Below are 24349 nucleotides of genomic sequence, written 5' to 3' on the forward strand. Positions count from 1 at the left end.
AAAAAAAAATAATAATTCCATATACCCCATTTTTTAGAAGTATAAAATAGCTGACCTGTTCAGTGCCAACTCTGCCATTAGACAAACTGAGGCAACTGGTTCAAATGGCAGTTGCTGACTGGTGGGGAGCAAACAGAGCAGTTTATGATACATCTGCTCTGCTGTGCTCGCAATGGAAGATGTGCTGAAGTAAGATCGAACTGCTGCTTTCATTGGGTTTTGTACATGCAATGTACAAACAGAACAATAGGAGCCCTGGTAGCGCAGTGGTTAAATGCCTCTACTGCAGCCACTCACTCACAAACCATAAGTTCAGTACCAACCAGGGCTCAAGCTTGACTCAGGCTTGCATCCTTCCAAGGCCACTAAAATGAGTACCCAGCTTATTGGCGGCAATTAGCTTACAGTTGTAAACAACTCAGAGACTGCTTAGGTGGTATGAAGCAGTATATAAATGAAGCTGCTATTGCTATGAAATGGGTACCATCTTGTCCTTCACCTCAAATGTCCAGTACCATCTGTAGGCCTATTTATCATCATTCCAAGTGGGGGGATTCTACAAGTAATGACAAAAAGGTCATGCTTTTATTTCTTCTCTACACATATAAGTAACATCTTCTGTTTTGCTGTGATAGTGATGATGGGTTTTTAAAATGCCAATGTTTAGAAATGGGTTTTGTGTGTCCAACATGCCTTGTTCAAATATTTTACATCAACTCTCATTTTGTGACACCAAAGTGGAAAGACACACAATCAAAGGAATCTTTTCTACCTGTAGATATGATGACACAGTGATGAAGAAACTTGGAAATATCAGCAAGGAATGTCACGAGAACAGCATTGTGGAACTAGTTAAGCAGCTGTCGGTGTTAACAGAACAGCTTGAGATAAAAGGGCAGGAAGTAAAAACACTGGAAACAAACATGGAAAAGGTAAATGGACTTGTAATTTGCCTTTTGGGAAGTGATGATGACTGGCTGGCACCCAAAGAGCCTCTTGTGTACCACAGTTGGGATCCTGTTCTAGCATAATGATCCATTGTATAAACGGTTGTAGTTTTGCAGGATTGTTCAGCAGTGGTAAAGGAAGACAGAGAAAATGTTGGGAAATGTTGAGAAGCCAGCCACCAATGCCTGGCTTCTGCAATTGTTGGCTTCTGATTGGATTATCAAAGTCACGGTGTCCTGAAAAAGCTGCCTTGGAGAGTCATCTGAGCCATAGGATGCAAGAATTTCTAGGCTAGCCTTCTCAGAACACTTTGGCTTTAAGGACCCATCGGGAAGCCAGGCACTGGAGAACTAGGCTGTTTGAATGTCGCAGCCTTCCCCTCCCACTCACATCTTTGCTGATTTTGTCTATTTCTGATAGCTTTCTTCTCAACAAGACTATAAGACAGGCCTTCTTTTATAGAATGAAGTTTGTACCCATCAGATATTTCTGGACTCCAATTCCTTTCACCTCAGCCATCAAGTCTAGTGTTCAAAGATTACTGGAACTGCAGTACAACATTTGGAAGGCCACAGATTCCATGCATATTCCATAGCTTGCCATCAAGAGTACTTAAATGGCACTATCTTGACATTGTGTACAGATAGATGGAGGTGTGTGTGTGTGTAAAGAAGGGGAGGAAAATTTTTACTTTATCACTCATGACTCCCTTCAACTATATCCAGAGGCATACTGCATCCAACATTAAAGGAGAGGCCCTAGGTTTTTGTTTTGTTTTGTAAAAAAAAAAGTTTTTTTTAAATTTAATTTCTTAAAAAATATTTAAGTTTTAAAATATTTTTAAAAAATATTCTTTTTACATTTTCTTTAAAAACATAACATTTTACAAAATTTTAATTTTAATCACATAGTATATATATATATGTGTGTGTGTGTGTGTGTGTGTGTGTGTGTGTAAATACATTTAGGCTGTGTATATAATTTTAATTGTTGATGTCACAACTATTACTATTACATTCAGTGATACAGGGGAATTATGATTTATGAGTAATGTTATTACAAAAAAGATTACTAAGGATTCTGTATGGTGTGGTATGGAAGGAGGTCAATGGGCAGTGACACAATGAGTTACCATAGCGGGTGACACAAATCCTAGTGACACCACTGCCTACCAGCAGGATGTAAGAGCAATAGCACTTTCTGCAAGCATAGACATGTTCTTATTCTGCCTCTGGCAGGAATCCTATTAAGCAACATAGGAGTGAAATGCTCTGCCACCATATATGTCCAGGAGGGAAAGGAGGTGACTATAGCAGCAATGGGACAGAGCTGCATCTGAGAGCAGACAGGAAAGTACCCAAGATGCTTCTGTACATGGATAGGAGATAACTCCATATGCAAACTCCAAGAAAGTACAACAGCTGGTGCAATGAAGTTAGTTGCTCCAGCATAACTCCCCAATAGGATTCCATCTTCCTTCTTTTCCTTTATTAAAATGCAATAGGAAACTCCTTCTGAGGACTGTTAAAGTTTCTAAACTTGGAAGGCAAGTCTACACAGGCAAACCTCTTGACTTCCACTGCATATTCTATCTTTCTTTCCCCTTAAGGCTGCTACAAGTTTTGATAGGAGACACCTCACAACTTGTTGTTCTATCCTTTCTGTGCCTACTACTGCTGTTTTGAAACTAATTCATGTCATGAAGCTATCTGGTAAATAGAAAGATCCAGTTTTCCAAATTTTCAAATGTGCTTTGTGCCCTGAAGGAGGTGTGTAGTGAATTTTAAGTACAGCCACTACTTCTAATCTAATCAATATGTTTATTGAATAGCCCGGGGCCATTTCAAAATACCTCAAAACATAGTAATACCATTATATTATCGTTCTGTGTTTAGATTTTATCATTTGTAATTTTAATGCATAGAATTGTTTAATCCCTTTTTAAGGGGGGGGGGGAGAATTGTATATATTGTATTTTTTAAAGGTTGTATGCCGCTTTGATTGTGGTAACAAAAAGCGGGATATAAATTAAAAAAAAAACATAGTAATACAAGCAATTTATATATATATATATTAATATAATGCACTAAGTACAATATACTGCAATACCATATAGATACATATGAATAACCTAAACACACACAGTTTATAAACAGACTATAAACATATAAATAAAAATATACAATATGTACTGGAAGATATACAAATAAACAGGTAAGAATAAAAATGTTAAAACAATCGTAATGTGTAAGATAATTACCATAGGAAGTAAAATAGAATTAAAATGGGAGGTAGACATAACATTAAACATCTGTCATCATATGTCACTGCTGCTACTTGTATAGGTTATCTCCAACTGCTCAATATCTCTGAATCCTTGAAATATCCAACACTTTGGCAGGAACAGCCTCCTAATAAAAATCTTAAGTTAGTACTGGAATTATAGACAGGCTATCATTAGGTGATCTGGTGAAATTGCACCCAAGTGGCATAGGTTTCTTATTGGTACATCAAAAAAAAATCATATCTGGGAAGTCAGTACAGACAAAAGAAGCAAAACAGAACTTGCTTCAGCTGCAGGCAGGTCAAGAGTAATGGCCACATGTATGGATCAATAATTGCTCCAATCTAAAAGTACAAAGGCCAGGAGATGAAAAAGCCTGTTAACTTGAATTCCTTTTTAAGTGTGTTCCAGTCTGCAGCTACGGTAAATTCAGAGGGCCATCTTCCAAAGAAAGCTTAATGAAGGTGTCAGATCATAAATGATAGATTGAAGAAAACATTAGTAAATCTTAAAGATAAGCTGATACTTTATCAAGTCTGAACCTATAAAATGTTGCTAGTGAAGTAGAAGGTAACACATTACTTTTGCTAGACAAATTAATAAAAAGTAGAGTTACTTTCATCTGCTAAGAAAGGTGTTTTATCAGTGTACAGGCTATCGGCAACACAGATTTACTTGCAAAGTTATTAAACTCTCCTTTCATACACTTCTGCATGAACATTGCCTCTTTCAAGGAGCAATACTGCTGTACCCAGAAGGTAGAGTTTAGATGAGTGGTAAATTATGGTTTGGTGCTACATGAAGGAATCCGATATTTTCATGTGGCCACTTCTAACCCACTTCTAAATTTTAATTTTTTTACTGTTTTAATTAAGATATTTGAATTGTTTTATAAAATGTTGTTTTAATGTGTTTTTATATTGTGAGACACCTTGGGTCCCTTTTTGGGAAAAAGGCGGGATAAAAATAAAATAAAAAATAACACACCCAACCCTAGCCTTGTACACAATTTCATTTCTGACCTTCCATAGTTTGACATTACATTCGGCCCTTCTTATACATGGATTTTTTATACATGGATTCAAGCATCCACAGTTTGAAAATGTACAAAAAAGTATAAATTTCAAATATCAAACCTTGATTTTCCATTTTTATAAGGGAAACCATTTTGCTATGTCATTATATTTCATGGGACTTGAGCATCCACGGATTTTGTTATCCACAGGGGATCTTGAAACCAAACCCCAGTGTATAACATGGGTAGGGTTGCCATCCCTGAGGGCCTCCAAACCGGGAAAAATGTAGGACATGGTTTTAAAATGTAGGACCTTTTTTTTCTTTTTTCTTTTTTATTTCCTTGCCAGGAAATTAAAAAAAAAGGTCCTACATTTTAAAACCTTGTCCAAGGCCTCCCTGGGGCCTGGGAGACAATGTCCCCCAAGCCCCAGGGAAGGCTTGGAGGACACCGCTTCCAAGGCCTCCCTGGGGCCTGGGAGACAGCGTCCCCCAAGCAGCAGCCGAGGAGAAAGGGGGGAGGAGGAGAAAAAGGAAAGGGAAGGAGAAAGAAGAAAAGGAGGAGAAAGAAGAATAGGGAACAATATAAAAAGAAGAGGAGGAGGAGGAAGAGGGGAAGAAAAGAAAAAAGGGGAAGAAAAAGAAGAAGAGGAGGGGGAAGAGAAAAAAGAGAAGGAGGGGAAGAAAACAAAGAGGAGGAGGAGGAGGAGGAGGAGGAGGAGAAAAAGAAAAAAGAAGAAGAAGAGAAGAAAAAATAGGGGAAGGGGAAGGAAGAGAGATAGCTTGCCGGCAAGGCTCTTTTCTGCCCTCGGCCCGTGCGAGGGACCAAAGAGGAGACACTCCTCCTCTTGAGGCTGGCTGGCCAATGGGGAGAGTGGAGCTGGAACAGCCCTGCCTCCTGCTAGCAGTCACAGGCTCCTGCAGCAGGGGAGGGCTGTCCAGCCATTGGCCAGCCACCCTGAAGGGCAGGAGCTCCTGCAAGAGCATGCAGGGCCAGGGCAAAGCGAGGCAGGCGGCGAAAAGGCTGCAGCAGCAGCCGCAGCAGCAATGGCGGTGGCGGCTGCAGAACAGCCGCGGTTGTTGTGGCGGCGGTGGCAACCAGCTCAACCCGGGGCAAAGAGCCAAACCGGGCCGTGACCGTGCCAAGTGGCCAAAAATCGGGTTGGTCACAGCCCCAGGGGGGTTATGGCAACCCTAAACATGGGTCCACTGTACATCCAAAGTGGATAAACTGGACCACATCAGAAGTGAATGAGGAAACTGATGCATGAGAAGAGTGGTATGCAAGCACTGGTCATGATAATTTGCCACCAAACCACAGTATAACATTACATCTCTACTGATCTGCTGTCCATGATTATAAATAATATTACACAAAATCTGTTATACAGTATACTAAACTATATTACAGAGATGTAACCCAGAAAACCACATGGTCAATTCTATGTGGTAAAAAGATTGCCTGCTTGGAGACCAACAGTTAAATCTGAATCAATCGAAGTTATATAAGTGTTGACTTACCATGTTTCCACTGATTCTGTGTCTCTACTTTGGTTGAGTCTAACAATTTGGTATTGCTCAAAGTGCATTTAAATTTGGGAAGAAAAGAAAGTAGACATGTCTAAAAACTGTATAAATATAAGGGTGGTAGACTTGTTTTTCAGTAGCAACTGTGGTCTAATCACAGGTTCATGCCAATCATACTTCTGCCACTATCACTGTTAAAAACTATAGCAGCACTAACAAGTAAGGGATGTGATGTCCTGTAAACTAAATAATGACAAAGAACTGAAAACGTGAACAGTGAGTTTAATGTACAGATGGCATAATGATTACACAGCACAATTTAGTAGTGCGCATTCATACTAAAGAGAGCCATCATGTTGTAGTGGTTTGAGCATTGGACTACTACAGTACTTGGGAGACCAGGGTTTGATTCCCTGCTCAGTCATGGAAGCCCACTGGGTGAGCTTGGGCAAGTCACATACTCTCAGCCCCAGAGAACACTATGATAGAAGATAGAGGGCCTTAGAGTCACCATCGGTCAGAAACAACTTGAAGGCACACAGCAACAACAACACAACATTAGTAAGCAAACAAGCTGTGTTTGTTGTAGATACAGTATAATGGCAGCCCATGGTTTGGATTATTGGGAAGCACTGATAATTTCTTACCCTGGCTGCTGATCTGTTGATGATAATGCCATTGGCATGAAGAATGGGCAACTATTTGTTTGTGTGTTTCATTGCTGTGGAAATGGGAATTCAGAAATCACTGTTTGGCAGATAAGATGAACGATGTCATCTGCTCATGTTTCTGATTAACCAAGAAGTTAGAGGAAAAGAGTTCATACTGGGTTATAGAACTAATGTAGGTTTCAAGCCATGCTCCCCAAGTGCCAGTTAAAATACACTGCAGTTTTGTCGGCACTTCATATGAACTTCTTAGAGGAACTCTGGACGGATCATAGATTATTTCATTCTTTACTCACTTGCTCTCCAGAGTGTTGAAGTGGCTGCTAGGTTACTAAATATTGATTAGGGTGATATTTTCTTAGTAAATAATTTTTTTAAAAAAACCTGCCTTCTTCAAAATTCCAGCAGCAGCCCTTCAGTTCAGTTCATTCTCCAAGGGGCCCTCTCTCAACTGGTACTGCAGTAAAAAATGAAAGATAGTAACAAGAAAAAATTAACAAGGGCTGAGAAAGAGGAAATCTATCCCACAGGATTTTGTTCCAATGTGCAATAAAAATAAATGTATTAGACTTGGAGTTTGCAACAAGCAATTACAAAGAGTGATAATATTCAGGGATGCTGCATATTTTCCTTTGCCTAATATAATGAATGATAATGGAGATCTATTTAGTCTGAATTAACAGAGAAGCAGAAACTAAATACTTAAGTCGAACTATCTTTTTAAATGGCTCAAATACAAAACACTGGCCCTCTTTTTGCACTAAAATCCAAAGCCTAATAGTCCAAATGGTGCAACACTTATTTAATGTCAACAGATGAGCACTGAAAGAAACATGCTAGCTTGAGGATGCTGTGTCAAGGAAATGCAACATGGGACATGCAGTTATAGAAATAAAATATGTATGTGAGAGTCAGAATGACTAAGCATGAACAATTAAGAAATCACACAGGTGTAAAAGATGATATAATTTAGAAGTCTTGGGAGCCAAGGACAAAATTAAGGAATGTACATTGGTAACACCTGAGACTTGTTACATGTACAAGGTGATCAGATGATGTTCATGGGTTGGACTTGAGTATGGGATGAACAAAAGTCAACCAATCATTGTGAATGTTCACACCCACTGGGTGGTAATTGTCTCGTGGGTGGTAACAAACATTTGCTATAATAATTGCCAGTTTTGCTAATGTAACTTGTGGGTAGTTGAGGAGTATTGGTAGAGTGTAGAGATATTGTGGATTGTTGGGCATATAGAGATAGTAACTGTATATAGTAGAATAAAGTAGATCTTTTATCTAAGACTACTAAGTTGTGTTGGTGTCTTGAGTAAAGATACAAGAACCAGCAGAATCCTGATGGTGTTTGGAGACATCTGAAGAAGAAGAGTGAGAAGGCTTGGAGAAGATTGTCAGGGTCTTCAGCCTATTCTCAGAAAACTCTGCTGCTTTGGGAGAAAGCAATAACCACTGACCAAAGCTGGTCAGCTCAGCTTCATTAACAAGGTGGTGAGTTACAGCCTGAGGTGTAGAGCAACAACTCCCATCATCCCTGACATGGTGTTCCCTCAGGTTGCCTTATATACACAGCAGCCTGAGCAAAGCTGATCCTGGATTCAGCCTGATGGAGCCCATTTACAAAATATCCTTCAAGTCTTGCAAGTATGTTAACCTCTGTGATCATGTCCACATTTCAAATTAGCCTTTAATAAGGCAACATTACTTCATGTTTTGCAGCATAGAACTCCTGAATTATAGATATGATTGCAAGGACACTTTTTCAGAGACAAAGGAGGTCTGTGTTGTTAGATTTTATGCAGCATGCATTGCCTGAGAATTTTATCTTTCAGAATGAACCCACACTGCAGAAATAAAGCAGTTTGACACCACTGCCATGGCTCTGTGCTACAGTATCCTGGGATTTGTAGTTTGCTCAGGCAAGACTATATTTTATCACCCTACTTGTTCAATGGAGGCAGAAAACATCATATGAAGAGCAGGTTTAGACTTAGAAGAAGAAGGAGTGAAGATAGGAGGAAGAAATGTCACCATTCTAGGATATGCAGATGACAACATATTACTAGCAGAAAACTTGGAACAATCCGTAAGGAAGGTCAAATAGGAAAGTGCAAAGGCACAGAAAGAAAATAATAAAAGAAAACAAAAATAATGCCCACAGAAAAAATATGTTCAACCTAGACAATGAGGAAATTGAAATATTGTGGAGTCGAAGGCTTTCATGGCCGGCATCCATAGTTTTTTTTGTGGAGTTTTCGGGCTATGTGGCCATGTTCTAGAAGAATTTCTGAAGATGCCAGCCACAGAGGCTGGCAAAACATCAGGAAGAAACTCTTCCAGAACATGACCACATAGCCCGAAAACTCCACAAAAAAATGAAATGTTTCTTGTACCTAGGATCAAACATTGATCAGAACTGAGCACAGGATCAGCCACTTAGAAGGCCCTCTCTCTTGTTCCCACCAAATGTGCCTGAGAGGGTGGTGGGACAGAGAGGAGGACCTCTTTGGATGATCTGTGTTCTAGTTGTCTTTAAAGGGAGATATAGTCCTTCAAATAGCCTGGACCCAAGCTGTATAGGGCTTTATAGGTCAAAACCAGCACTTGAAATTGTGCCCGGAAACAGACTGGCAGCCAATGGAGCTGTTGCAGCAATGAAATTGTATGCTCCCTGTGGCCAGCTCCAGTTAACAACCTGGCTTCAGCTCTTTGGGCTAACTGGGGTTTCTGAGCACTTTTCAAAGGCAGCCCCACATACAGTGTATTACAGTAATCCAAATGGGATGTAACCAAGGCATGTATCACTGTGGCCAGATCTGACTTCTCCAAGAATGGCGGCGCAGTTGGTGCACTAGTTTTAGCTGTGCAAAACCACTCTTGGTCACCACTGATACCTGGTCCTCTAGGCTCAGTGCTGAATCCAAGAGGATCCCCAAACTGTGAATCTGTGAACTTCCAAAAGAAACAGATATGTACAGAACAAGAAAGGAAAGAGAATCAGGAGAGTGAACACCCTACAGTAAACAAGTAAGATGTTCACAGTGGTTGTGAGTCAGAACACTGCAGCATGGTGAATCTAATAAACTAAGTGGAGACTGTGCCCACAAAGTAGGTTATTGACTTATGATGAAACTTGCCATTGAAATTCTTGAACACAAATTTCTAGATTCAATGGAGTTTATTTGCTTTTCTCATGTGATAATGAGCCTTTAACATGCATGAAAAACATTAATATATTGCTGTGAGATATAATTTCTTGGAACTAGCTGGATGGAAGTGGGCATTGATGAGACAATCAATAACTCTCAACTGTATCCATAAAGCAAAGCGGTGACCAGCTCTTAAGTGTACATTTAACTTTACCCTACAGGCAGTCCCAATGAACCTAATGTTTATTCTGATATTTTATCCTCTGCTTAATGATATGTATGAGCAATCTAAAATGTTTCACAGGAATGCAACTAAATGTACTTTTCATAAGAGCTTTGTAAGATAATCATAACTGAAGGAGAATGAAAAACATTAAGGAAGATCTTGATTTTATTACTGCTTCACCTAGCATACACATGCAGTAGAACAGGGCTTTTTTGTTTGTTTTTTACTGTATTGCCCAATGGTCAGGCTGGCTGGGGGATTTTGGAAGTTGTAGTCCCCAAAAAGTAAAATGACTTAGCTCTGCCACAGATACTATGGAAGAAAACAAGGAGGAGGAGAGGGTAGTCCTGTCTGCATTGCTTACTTCTAAAATTATTTTTAATGGTACACAAAATTGTCCACAAGATACCAATTAAACAAAAGAGAAGATCTTTGCACTCACTTTCAACTGACTACATTCTTAACTGACTTTTTTTTGGGTTGGCAATATTAATGTTGCTTCCAAATTATATTTCTGGGGCATTTGACACTGCTAAAAGAGGACAAATTAGACTATTCATTCTTGTGCTATAGTGCTTCTCATGTCATCTGTTGTTATCCAGATGAAAGGCTCATTGCTAGGGGAACTGCAGCAGAAGGTGGAGGAGCCTGAATTACTGAAGATGGAGTTGCAGATGTTGGAGACAGAGAGAGTAAGACTGTCACTAGTGGAAGAAAAGCTCTTGGATGTTTTACAACTGCTTCAGCAACTTCGGGACTTGGTATGGCAAGGGAAATAAGTGTGGGAAGCAGCAGATTTTTATACTGCCCTTCCAGGTGGCTGTGTAGCTTTTTATAAGGTCTCCACTGGGTAGACTCCATCTAGTGTTAAGTTGGGTTTGCTGTAGGAAAGCTCAGCTTCAAATGGCTATATTGGGAAGGGAGAACCAAAACATCTCTAGATTAATAACTTCCCATCAGAGATATTCAGGCTGTCTCTACTCTCCTAAGAAACATTTAGCACTATGAGTTTCTAATTAAAGCAGTAGTTCTTAGTCTTTGGTACTTCAGATGGTTTTGACCAACTCCCAGAATTTCCAGTCAGTATGTCCAGTACACAACATCTGGAAGACTAAAGGTTGGCAACAACTGGTCTAAAGTAAATTGTAATCTGTTCCCTAGTTCAGAGCAGTTGATACCAAGCCTGTATGACTTTTGACTTCTATGAAGAATTGCTACCTAAGCCTCTGACACAAAATCCCCAGTTCAGATCTTACCTCTATCATGGAATCACTAGATGGCAGCTCTGTCTGTAGCCTCAATACCCCCATCTGCAATATATACAATAGAAATACTATTTTATCTTCCATAATTGTAACGTGATTACAAATAGATAATGCATGAAAACATTATTCAAATGTTTTTATGGATGTCAAGAAAGACAGACATTGAGGATTCTTGTCTGGGTCACTAGGGTGTTTATCACACTATACTCTTATAGTGCTACTATTCCACTTTAACTGCTCTAGCTGCCTCCTGTTGCATTCTGGGATTGGCAGTTTTAAGGAGGGGTATTTAGAATTCTCAGGCAGGTGTTCGCTGAAGTTGGGAGAGGTAGTAGGATTTAAAGGGGAACATTCTTAGCCTTTTACCCATTTTTTCTTTCATGTTTGTGCTCTCCTGGATGCTATTATTTCAGTCAGTACAAATATATGTGACAATATAAATACAACTGGGAGGGGGTATCTAGAAAAGAAGAAACAAAAACATCTTAAGAGGATGATGCACCCTTTGCTATGTGGCTTCAAAAACAGCAACATGAGAAGCACAACAAAAGTTACTAGAGTAGTTTCACCAGGCCTTATCACACGTGAAACAGGAGCTCAAATTTGAAGCAAGGGGGGAGCAGAGTCACTTTGGATCCAAGGCAATTCACGTGATGTATTATCATACCTGAGGAACTAAATTGTAGTCTCTACTTGGGCAAAGCGGAGCGAGTGCACATTGTATTACCACACCAGAGGGATTCAACTATTCAAATTGGCACCCTTACACATGTTCAGTGGGGCTCTGGACACTGTCATCCTTCCTTACTCCATCCTTAGCTGTCATCCTTCATTGGGGTGAAGAGGGAGGCAGGAGATGATGGGTCAGGTGGCAGGCTGGCAGAGGGGGCGAGATCGGGGTGAAGGAGCAGGCAGGGGATGATGGGACAGGTCATAGGGTGCCAGAGGGGGCGAGATTGGGGTGAAGGAGCAGGCAGGGCGTGATGGGACAGGCGGCAGGGTGGCAGAGGGGGCGAGATCAGGGTGAAGGAGGAGGCAGGGGATGATGGGACAGGTCTCACAGGGTCACTGGGGGCAAGATCAGGGTGATCTTCCACACCAGACCAATTTGAAGTTTCCAAGTGAGCTTGGAAACAATTTTTGTGAATTCGCTTGTTACCGAATTCACAAAAATGAGGAGTCATTCCGAATTGACTGTGGATCTGCCTTGGAACGACCCCCATAGAAAGCAATCATGTCTGATAATACATCACGTTATAATGTGAATATGCATTGCTGGACCTGCAGTGACTCCCCTTGTGTGATAAGGCCCACCGTTAATTAACAAGATTAGATCCAGCATCATGCCATGTCTATCTAGTAGGGGAGGGTGTTGAGCTTGGTTGCAGAGCAGGAAAGTGGGCCCATTTTCCTGTTTCTAATTTCACCCCATTCTCTTCATCCCATAAAGGTGTAATAGAGTGTGAAATTGACTAGATGAAGTTGTAAGCAGCTTTGGTTCTTATCAGTTTTATTCCTAGATGAAGAAAAGAAATTTAAGGGAGTGGGAGAGAAGTTTTTCTTTTATGTGCTGCAGAATGATATTGCACAATGACGAGAGAGAAATGACTTTTAAGGAACAGGAAATGCTCTTTGACTGGTGTTTGAACAAGTATTCCTATTAAGAAGGTAGCCTTTTCTTTTCCATAGGTTGTATGAGTGTTCATGTGGATGAATGCATGTCCTTAATACACTAAAAAGGGCGGTCAAGAATACCATAAAGTTTGCTTCAGGCAAGGAATTGAATGGAACTGTATAATTAATTACCAACTGTATCATGAGTATTATCCACTGGGTTCTTGCGGTTGTTCATTATTTTATCCCACTTTTAGTTTTTTAAAACTAATAAACCTTTTTAGTTTAGTTTTTTTAAAAAAAAATATCCCATAATGAATCTTGAAACAAGGCCCTTTAAAAATATTTATTATTCATTTTAAAAAAATAACATACCAAATTGAAATCATCAAATGTTCATCAAAGCAATGAATAATAATTCCAGTAATGTTTCAGTGTCAACATTTCCTGGCAATACAATGATAGTCAAGGGCCTAAATCCAATTGCTAGTCCCAGCTAGAATAGATCCATTAAATTAATAAAAATTTTGAAGGCTTTCGGATCCTGTCTGATCTTGGAAGCTAAGCATGGTCATCCCTAGTATTTCATGTGAACTTGAATGTTGGAATTACTGCTGATTACTGGTGCTTTGGCTGCTTCCAACTACTGCTTGAGATACTAAGAAATAATCCTACCAAAAATTACTACAGACTATAAAGAGTTACTTTAAAGTCTTGTGTGCTGTCAGTGAGGTGCTTGGGAAGTTATCACCTCAACACAGTTAATAGTGGATAAAATCACTGAAGCCAATGAAAACCTGATTCAGGCATCTATTCACAATACACAGTGATATCAACATGGTTGTACTTTAACTTCCATGGCAGCATCCTTTGGGATCCTGGAATTTGCAGTTTGATGAGGCACCAGAGCAATCTGGCTGAGAATTCTAAGTACCCCTTTCTTCCTTCAAATCCCAAGACTGTATAGGGTAGAACCATGAGAGTTAAATGTGGAATCATAGTGATATAATTGTATAGTATGAAAGAGCCCTAGGCAAAAGAGTTCAGCCACTGACCTGTGCATTTACTGCACATTTATCATCTCATTTACTGGCGTTTGGTTATTTACTATATTATCAATCAACTTAGTTTAAACTCAAGACACACTTAATATATAAAACAACTAAAAGACAGAAAACCCCATACATTAATTGTTTAAAGGATGCAAACTTTATTTAAAATTCTCTTATTCCTATTAAGTGCATATATCCTATTCAACAACCATCAAAAGAAGGCTTTTCAGTAAGAGAAAATTAAGATAGAATAATCACGTTCAAAAAGTTCAACAACAAGTTCAAAAGCATAGATCCATAAAAGAAATTTGTCACATTGCAGTTTTAAAAATCAGGTTCTCTGTGGCAAAATATTTTCAGAAAAGAACTGGCTGGTCTCTTCTGGGAGGCTCTTTCATCGTGTGGTGGCATCAATAAAATGCCCTGCACTCAAGTTTGAATTGTTTTAAATTAAAGAAGGTATATGATGGGTAGGTAGCCTTACATTATGTTCAAGGTGAAGCATACAATTACCCACTGAAGTAAGCATGTAGACACCAGTTCAGATTTGAACCACCATAGCTATGGAGAAGAGATTTAAAATCATTTGCAAAGAAGTCTCACGCATGTGCAGCTCCTCACCCAGAGGGTTCGCTACAATTTGGAATCTTATTTTGAAACAAGATGTTAGATGCTTTAAAAACCAAATGAATATGCAAATATACCTGCACTGGATCTAGGGTCCAAAACACACTGCAGAAATAATCCAGTTTGAGACTGCTTTAACTGCCCTGGCTCCATACTAGGGAATTCTGGGAACTGTAGTGGTTGTGAGACATTCAGCCTTCTCTGTCAGAGAGCTCTGGTGCCACAATATACTACAGTTCCCAGGATTCCCTAGCATGGAGCCAAGACCGTTAAAGCGGTCTCAAACTGGATTATTTCTGCAGTGTGTTTTGGACCTAGGACACCATTGCTCTTTGGTTTCTAAACACATAAAAAGGTATTGGTTACTGTGAACATGGATAGATCCGAGGTTGGTTTATTGTGCTTAACATATGCTTGAATTCTGCTGATGGAGGAGGGAGGGGGTAAACTAATTTTTTCTGTTAAGCTGACTCACTTTCCAGCTTGGTAAGGCTTTTGTGTCTTCGGGCAGAAGTGTGGCTGTGCTTTCTCTTTGGATCAATAACAATCCCATGAAGGATATGCTGTTAAAAGTGCTATGACTGATTATGATAGGTGGAAAGTATTGCTGCATTCTGTCAGGCTTCTGGCCTATCCCTCACTGACCAGCAGTCTTATTGAAAATCATTCCAGCTCAGCAGGTTATCCATCAAGCAGAATGCTACACCATTGTTGGAACAGTGCTATGAGTCTTGTACGTTGTCATATATCATAGCTTTCAAGATGTTGATAAAGGCTGTTAATGAATACAGTAACTTACAGCACCCTGGGAAGAACGTTAAGGATGCTCTGTGTGTTCACAGTATTGTACTCTCTGTAGCAATACAATCCTTCGGAGAGGCAGGAAATAAAAATAAACTTTATTATTATTATTATTATTATAACATTTTGGGGGGCATCAGTTTTCTACATGGAATGGAATGGAATTTTGATAACACTAGGAAATACCAGCTGCTTTTCTATCTTTCTGTCATAGACAGAAACATGTAATCAGAAATCTAGGTCTGGAAATCAAAGCTATTTTTGAGTGATTTCTATGTCTTGCACAATTTCTTATCCTCACAATGTCCATTCCCTTATTCCTTGCTCAGGGTAGCAGTTGTGCAGTTGTTCCCCTTGTCATAAGCATTTCTCTCCTTCAGTCCTTCTTTACCTTGGTCGCTGATAAAATCTGCCAATTGTGATGAGGAACCTGTGGCTCTCCCGAAGTTGTTGAACTGCACCTTCCCTCAGCCCTATCCAGTATAGCTAACAGTGTCAGTGTAAGGTAGATCAGGAGATAGGATTTGACCTGTGCTAAATATGGCTTACTCTCTCCCTGAGGATGCAATGTTGTAATGTGGATGTACACCTGGACTCAAATTTGAGCCTAGTGGACCAGGTTTCAGTGGTAGCCAAGAGTGTGTTTGCACACTTAAAGCTAGTGAGCTAGCTGCACCCAGTACTGTAACATGCTTTACATGGGGCTGCCTTTGAAGAGTGTTTAGAAGCTGCAGTTGCTGCAAAGAACTGCAGCTCTTTGTTAATTTGGACTGGGTACAAGGACCATACCATTCCCTTGCTACAAAAGCTCCACTGGTTGCTGGTCTGTTTCCAGGAACAATTCAGATTGCTGGTTATGACCTATAAAGCCTTATATGGCTTAAACCTAGGTTATCTGGTTTCTACTGCGTCACCTTCATAGCTGCCTATGCCTGAAGCTCCAAGAATCTTTTTGACTGGTTGGCATATTCCACAATAGCCAAACATGGATAATTAAAGGTCTTCTCTGCTTTCAGAATTTCATATGCCTAATCTCCTATCTTAAAGACCTGGTGGTCTGACTTATACATGACTCCAATGTGTAAGTTTGACAAATGTTGCAGGGCATAAGGACAAGCATTTTCCCTGTCATCCCAACTTTGGATAGAAATACCAGAGTTCAGCATGCCTAGCTGAACTTCTAAGGCTGTTTACTTGGATTTTTCCACCCAATAAGGCCATGTCTCAGAGCACAGAAAGCCTTCATATTGGAAGGGTCAGTAACTAGGCTCCTGACTTCTGCTGTATAAATGTAGGATGGAAAACCTGAGGCCCTATGGATGTTGAACTGCAGTACCCATCATGCCTCACCATTCACTATGATGGCAAGGCCTGATGAAACCTGTGGTTCAACAATATCTGGAAGACCAGACATTTTCCCACATCTATTTGTAAACAGACACAATGTATTGTTCACCTATCCTTTTCCTTTTTGTACTTTTATAAAACTGTCCTTTTGAATGACCTGCTAATGCCCATTTCCCACCTTCTGTTTACTTTCTGCAGTATACAGATACACATCCAGGTGTGTATTCACATAATTGTGTAGACATTAAACTAGACAGGCTTTTTGAAATACAGACTTCTATTCATATTTTGATCAAGACATGCCAGAAAAGATTCTAGAAAGAAAAAACAATCCCATTGATGGGATTTCTTTGATCAAAGGTAGGAGGTGCTGCAGAAGCAGTACTGTGGGTTTTCTTTTAGTATAGGAAGAGATTGTCAATGTGCTGCTTGCTAAGCCTTGTTCAAGTTAAATGTTTTATAATATTATTTTGTGTCTTAAAGAACATATCTAAGCGTGCCTTGGGAAAAATCTTACTGAGCACTTTGGAATCCTGCTGCGACCCACAACATGGTAAGAAAGCAAAACCATGCATGGAGAGCTTACTGCTAAGAGTCTGTAAGAGGCTTCCTAAAACATTCATTCGTTTAAGGACATACTTTTGCTAGACTTTCCAGTCTAGAGACTACCTTTCGATCACATTACTGCACATACTTCTCTGGCTCAATTGTAGTGTATTGTAGTATATTGTGGCACCAGAGCAATATGACAGAGAAAGATAAATGTCTCACAAAACTACAGTTCCCAGAATTCCCTAGTACTGAGCCAGGGCAGTTAAAGCAGTCTCAAACTGGATTATATCTGCAATGTGTTTTAGACCTCAGAAATGGTAAATGTTCAAGGATAGTCAACAACTTTAATCCCTTGGGGGTCAGGGGTATATTCAGGTGGCAGGAAGATCGCTCTAACAACTACAGGTCGATACCAAAGGATTTCACTAAGCCCAGGCACAAGTCAAAAGACAACCACTTATAGACCAAGAGGGGCAAGAGACAGATGAAAGAATGGATAGCTGGTGCTCTTCATAGATGGGCAAAAATTCATAGGGTTTGTACTATTTATAGCTATTTTGTATTTAGAATGTCAAGAGTGCCTACACAATATGCTGATGTGACATATATACATAATATGGGGAAAATACTTATCTAATTGAGCACATCAGTGAGAGATTAATAAAGATAAATTTCACAAGAAAAACAAACATTGACATGCTTTGAGAGATTTTAAATGGTTACTGATAAGCTGCTTTATGCCTTCCTGTCTTTGATATTACATAAAAATGGAAATATGCTTTTTTACGAAATTTTCACCCATGTTCTACATTGGCTACTTAGATACAAATGCACAACTAAGTAATGTCACCTGGTCTGATTCCCCCAGCTCACCTTAACAGCCAGCAGCTACATCAAACAAAGGAGGTTGTTCATCTGAAGGGCACAAGCAGGATGACATTTCCAGACCTTTCCACCAGCCAGCTAGGCTGCAACAATCAGAAGCAGGACTCCTGTCATAATTCCTTATCACAGACACTGGTGGGAGGAGGCCGGAAATGTCACCTTCCTTGTGCCATGCTCAGCAGCAAAATAGACCTCCTTTGCTTGATGTGGCTGCTGGCTGCTAAGTGGGATGGAGGAGGAAATGCTATTTAGTTACTGGTGAAAGTTACAGGTTACTGGTTACAAGGCCCAATGCAGCTATTGGCTGTAAGGTGGGCTTTAGTGGAGGCATTTACAATCATGGAATAGTGCCATGATTGTGACCACACAGTGTTACTCTGTATAATTATAGTCACAGTCTTTAATGGTAGGATCAAACTACACAAGAGGTTTGTCAGTATGGTTGGTTGGTTGGTTGGTCGGTCGGTCGGTCGGTCGGTCGGTCTGTACTGATAAATAACTAGCTCAGGGAGTATGATCCAAATGGCATCTCCCTTTACTGAATTTGCATTGCCTGAAACATTCCATCCTCTCAACGTACTCTTTTCCTCTGGGCTTGCACAGCATTACAAGGAGGCTGAATATATACCTTCTACCCTTAGTTTTTCTACCAGCTACTCCACTATCTAATGCATTCCACTGGTGTAAAGAAAAGAGTACAGAGGAAAGCTGCATCCTTTGGTGACGGAAGTAGGTCATCTTCTTTGTAATAACCTTTCATGTTTGTACAAAACCTACATTTGCAGAGTCCTCTCCCCAGGCAATAGTCTGCTGTGCAGAAGCTGTTGTCACAAGAATCTTCATGATCTGAAGGCTTTGATTTGATTACTTTGTTCCTAATTGTAAAGCTTTTGTGTCTGATGTCTGTAGGGGAAACTGATGTATTATATTTTATCAGTTTGTATGAGGAAACAGGGTTTTTCATAGGCAAAAATGGGTTGAGGAAAGAAAAATGGGTTGAGAAGGCTCTGGAAGATTATCTGATAGAATTAAAGCATACAGAAAACTTCCATTACCTCTTCATCCTGTGTAGAAGAACTTGTGCAGATACTGGACACTTACAACTCAAGGCCGAAATTATGATTGTTTCAGCATGGGAAAGGAAATAACAGAAGGAACTTATTTCCTTGAACTATGAAATTGCAAAGTATTTTATTTATTGAAATGGATGATGGTGATGATGTTTGTAATTGTTTAATCCAGAGGTAATTAAGGCATGGATCATTGTGACTCATTCACATTTCTCAGGAAGAGGTGTAGTTGGTAAAGCTTTGAATGAGGGATTTCAGTGGGGGCTCAAGTGGGAAAAGAAAGGGTAAAATCCTTATGTGGCAAAAAACCCCACAAAAAACCCATAGTGGTTGTGACAAGTCATTATAAAAAGTGGCATGACACTTGAAGTGATGTATTTAGCATCATGCTAAGTTTGACCCCAGTGACATCATCAGCAGGCCATGTTTCCAATAGTTTCTCTCATTTTCAAACTCTGCGGGGCATTGAAGCACATGAAATGCATTCCATGTCTATTTTCACCATAGGTTATTTAAAAAGGCACAAAGCCAAGAATAGTTCTTTCTGCTTTCATTTGTATATTACCATTTTTTGGAATGAAATAGTTATGATCTAATTCCACCTCAACACAAGAAACAAATCTAAATTAACTGGAATTACATATAACAATACTATACTGGTAAGTTCTCCTTGGTGCTCCTCTTTTTATAAAGAGGAAAAACATATGTTATTATTTAAATATTTCTTGATTACAATATAAGTAGTATTAGGCTGCAGCTCTTTGCACATTTCATTGGGAGTAAGCTTCACTGAATGTCATAAATCTTTCTCCTGAATGAATATGCATAGGGCTGTGTTACAAAGCCACACACAAAGAGAATGGTTCATAGGGATAAGAAATTGATACTGAAATGGAATGTATGTGAGTCAAAAACCAAATCTTTATGACTGAATGAGGTCCAATTAATTGCTGATACTAGTTGTATGAAGTGACACAGCTTGCATTGAATAATGGGGTAAAACTTTATTAAAGTCACTCTGACATTTCCCGTATTACTCTCTGACCGACTTTTATTTTTGCTTTGGATATTTGTCTTACAGATATAACTATTGTGGTACAATAACAAAGATAGAACTACTGTAGTTTGGTTGTTATCCAAAATCCAATGTAGATACATGTTTTAAATTTAATTTGTATGGGCATAATTATATAAATCTACATGTAGGTATATCTTATATTTTCTAGTGTGGCATTTTAGTCTACATTTCTATGATCTAAAAAGCCTGTCCAGCAGCAGAGTCCCAAATGCTTTGACATATTCATCTTTGGAATTTTCCGTACCTCAGTGCAGATAATTGGCTGCTAGGTCAAGAAAATGCACAGCATTATGGCAACAAAACATTTGGAGTCATACTTAAACAGTATAAGGTTGAGGAAAGAAGACTGTGCGGGAAGATGTTATTTTCATCAGCAGTCTTCATGTCAAACTTAACAGCTCTGTTGCTTAAAATGCAGTTCTAGTAGTGTACATCTTCTTTTTTTGTACATTAAAAAGAATTACCATTGGGCCCAAATGGATGAATGAATCTTTAATTCATTCAATGATGCTTCAAATGTAAATAAATTAAGCCCGAAACTCTCTATTTATGTTTGCCTTTCTAATGTTTCCAACTGAGCTATACTTGTTATTACAGCAGTGACTTCCCCAAAACTATATAATGAAGTGTTACCATTTTGAAACCCCAAAGGCAATGGCTACCATTGGTTAGAATTTAATCCATGAGAACCATCCCATTTGTGCTCTCAAATGTTTGTGTATGTGCCTTCAAGTCGTCTGTTGGCTTATGACGACCCAATGAATTTCATAGGGTTTTCTTAAGCAAAGAGCACAGAAGTGGTTTTGCTAGTTCCTTCCTCTGAAATTAGGGGCCTGAACAGACAGGCTAAAATAAAGACGCTTCAGGTCACTTTGGAGATGTGCTGTTTAAATGACACACACATCTTAAGAGGCCAGAAGCTGCACTCCAGTCCTTAAGACTGGAGCGTGGCTTTGGCATGGCTTCTGGCCTCTTAGGACACATACAGCATTTAAACAGCATACCTCCAAAGTGACCCAAAGCAGCTTTATTTTGGCCTGTCTGTTCAGGCCCATAGTCCACAGCACTTTATATTTATTGGCAGTCTGCCATCCAAGTAATTTGATCTTCTAAGCAACTGACCCTGCTTAGTTTCCAAGATCAGACAGGACCTGGTGCTTTTAGGATATTTATAGCTAATATTTAATTATGAAATCAAAGCAAATTCGGTTTTCACCACAGTGATAGTAAATTACTATTACTTTGGTGAAAAGCAAACCTGATTTGAGGAATGAGACAACATTGGCAGGTAAATTTTTTATCTAACTGTGACTATCATTCCAGCCCACTTAGCATTAGGGCATTGTTTCACTATGTAGACAGATATATTTCAAAATCCGTTCTTTGTGCAGTCAAGGATTATGATTTAATAACCAGCATGTGTGAAGTACCATGAACAGTCAAGTCACAGGAGGTTGCTTTGCTTGATCTGAACAGGGATATTGACATAAGACCCCAGCTCTCATTCAGATTTGATACTTTACCAGTCCAGCACTCTGTTCCCATGGTGGCAAATCAGATGTCAATCAGATGGCAGCAGATGTAAGGGCAGGAGGCATTCTTCCAACCATATTTCCCCACAACTGGTATACAGTGGCATATTGTTTCTAATATTGAACGGCAATATGTAGACATAGTAACAGGTAGCCATTGATAGCCATATCCTCCATGGCAGGTATCACTACATCTTCTGGTACTGGATTACATAGTTTAAGTGTGTCTGTGTGTATGTAAGAATCATATTTTATATGGTTTTGATTTTGCTAAACTGCTAATTTACTAACTGTTTTTCTTCATTTCCTCTTCTTTTAAAGGAAAACCACATATTGCTGAAATCTTAGATACCCTCTGCCATAAGCTGACTACCTGTGAACTCATTCAAAGCAACCCTCTTGAAAAAACTCCAGGACATCAATCTTTGGCTAACCCTTTGGTTATTTCCTGTTGATCAACAGTGCATCCAACAGTGTGCTGTGATAATTACTGTCAAGTGCTTGTAAGATTCAATGCAAAAGCAAAGGATGCCCTCCCAACTGCAGACTAGTCAAATTCACAAGCAGAGACAGTTGAAGAATTATAAGGAGCCATTTCATATCGTCAGACGAATAAAGTCCACAGTGAAGCCCAATACTGACTACTCTGATTGGTAGCACATCTTGCAATCATCTCTTTAAGTTCAGATTTTCCTTATCCCTCTACAAGGAGCCCTATTCAATGGAAAATGCTTGGAATTCATACTTCACACTGTCTGTACACTAATTCTGAATCCTAGTGTTACACACATTTTCTGAGCAAAACCTACCCAGGACATTAGCCACTCTCCATGAGAATTATTTAATAAGTGATATGCAGGGCCTCCATTTTATTAGTATCAGAGATATAACCATCCATTATATGAAAAATATTCTGCAGCTAATGATGTAGAACATTGTGTCCCTGATTGGAATTGGAGATATTCATTTGCATTTTCCAAATTACCTGTTTTAATACAGTAGCTTGTTTTCCCTTGTGCATTTGGCTGGTAGGCAAAAACGTGATCTTAATGTACAAATGGAAAACATTAATGTTCAATTTAAAAAATAGACTGAGGTTACTTATAATTTACAGTTGGATAGGAAGCTTGCAGAATGTACTTTCTTCTATACTTGAAACCCAAAATCCACCCACTGAATAAAGTAGTATTCAGAGGGGAGATCATACATATAGAATAAAGGAACAGGATGTTTTTTTTTCCTTCAATAAATAAACCAGTTTCTAGTTCCCTTGATTTTCTTCCTTTTTAGCAGGCTGTTTTAGGGTAAGAGGAGATCCTTATTCTTGTTGTACTATTTAAAAAACTTTAAGGAAATCCTTCCTGAGCTATTCAGACATCTGCCAGTAGATCCCATTCTCCCTTCTGCCCAGCCAGGAAAAGCTGAACTCCAGAGCCCCACAGTCTAAAGTGCTCCAGATGCTTTCCTGGATGGCAGCAAGTGACTGGCAGATGCCTCATCATCACTACCTGGGCCAGCATTTTGGAACTTGTCAGAGCCAATGATGTGGGCAGGAGTTGGAAGTGGGAATTCTGTGGCTCTCCAGATGCAGCTCCAGGCATTTCTCCCTGCAGCCCAAGCTGCACTGTCAAGGGTTGTGAGGAGTTGTAGTTCAACAACATCTTAACATATATCAGAAATATAGAAGCCATTGTAAAACTTAAAAGAGTGGTGGGATAAAGAGAAGGGAAATGTTAGTTGAATGCATTATAGGTGAAGTAATGCACATGTCCGTCTGAAGTTCTTCCCATAAAAGCATGGAGTCTTTAATCAGCTGTACTGCTCTGACCATATTTGCCTTACAGCAATCTGTAAAGTTTCACTGCCTAAGATTTGTGTGTGCTAGAAAAGATATATGTTTGTATTGTATATGTATGTGCGTTTAGTATTTAACTCTAGAATTATGTTTGCATTTCTGTCCAACTGGACATTTTATTTAAAATTACAGTTATTCTACAAATGTACTTATGCATTTATAGTAACTTCTAACTGCTGTCTTTAATTACCATAGATTTTAGATTGCTTTATTACAGTTTTTATTCAGACCTTGGAAGTTTACTTTTTAAAAAGAAATTAATTCATTGCCAACATGATAACTAACTCATTGCATTACTCTTTGTTTTTCTTTTACCTTGTGTTACTTTTTTAAAAATAGGACTCATAAGAGAATGGTATAATGCCTGAAAATTCCTGTCAAAATGCCTCAAAAATGCCCTTTAAAGGTAATTTTCAGAAGTGGATTAAAAGCAATATACAACACACCAATAAAGTAGCCTGTTCACATTAGTTCTGAAAGCAGTTTTATTTTTTGACACCAAGACTTTCTATTAAGGACTCGTATCACACCAGCCTGCTGCCTCACCACAATCATGTTAGTTTAAGAATGGAAGCATATCAGTTTGGCATAATTTTTATCTCACTTGTCCCCACAGTAGTGCTTTGGTGATCCATGGTCATGTGATCTGTTTTCCGTACTGTCAAACACCATCTTTTGGGGGAAGGGGGGATGAGAAATTGTGGCTGCCAATCACCACCTGAAGCTGGCTGCTGTGTGAATGTGCAGCTCCCCCCTCAAAGTGTAGGGCTGCTGCATGCCCATTCACACAACAGCCCATGCTTCATGAGGAAGGCAGGAGGAGACAAGCGATCCTAGCTG

The 24349-nt window shown here is 39.4% G+C and overlaps 1 protein-coding gene across 3 annotated transcripts in view; it reads left to right on the forward strand.

The window, feature by feature from the left end:
- The window catches only part of EFCC1 (EF-hand and coiled-coil domain containing 1), a 91485-nt gene extending 68711 nt beyond the window's left edge, over nt 1-22774 (forward strand). Inside the window, exons 5-8 of one of the 3 annotated variants that reach the window (XM_089523203.1) lie at nt 779-932; nt 10434-10592; nt 17021-17090; nt 21976-22774. In XM_089523203.1, coding sequence (XP_089379329.1) covers nt 779-932; nt 10434-10592; nt 17021-17090; nt 21976-22109 — 517 coding nt within the window. In that variant the 3' untranslated portion in view covers nt 22110-22774. The remainder of the gene's footprint in view (nt 1-778; nt 933-10433; nt 10593-17020; nt 17091-21975) is intronic. The other 2 variants (XM_089523210.1, XM_089523220.1) reach the window with 2 other exon arrangements.
- The last annotated feature ends 1575 nt before the right edge of the window (nt 22775-24349 follow it).

This window comes from Sceloporus occidentalis, unplaced genomic scaffold, assembly GCF_023333645.1.
Source record: "Sceloporus occidentalis isolate IW3139 unplaced genomic scaffold, rSceOcc1.0.p SCAF_1, whole genome shotgun sequence".
Classification (NCBI taxonomy): Eukaryota; Metazoa; Chordata; class Lepidosauria; order Squamata; family Phrynosomatidae; genus Sceloporus; species Sceloporus occidentalis.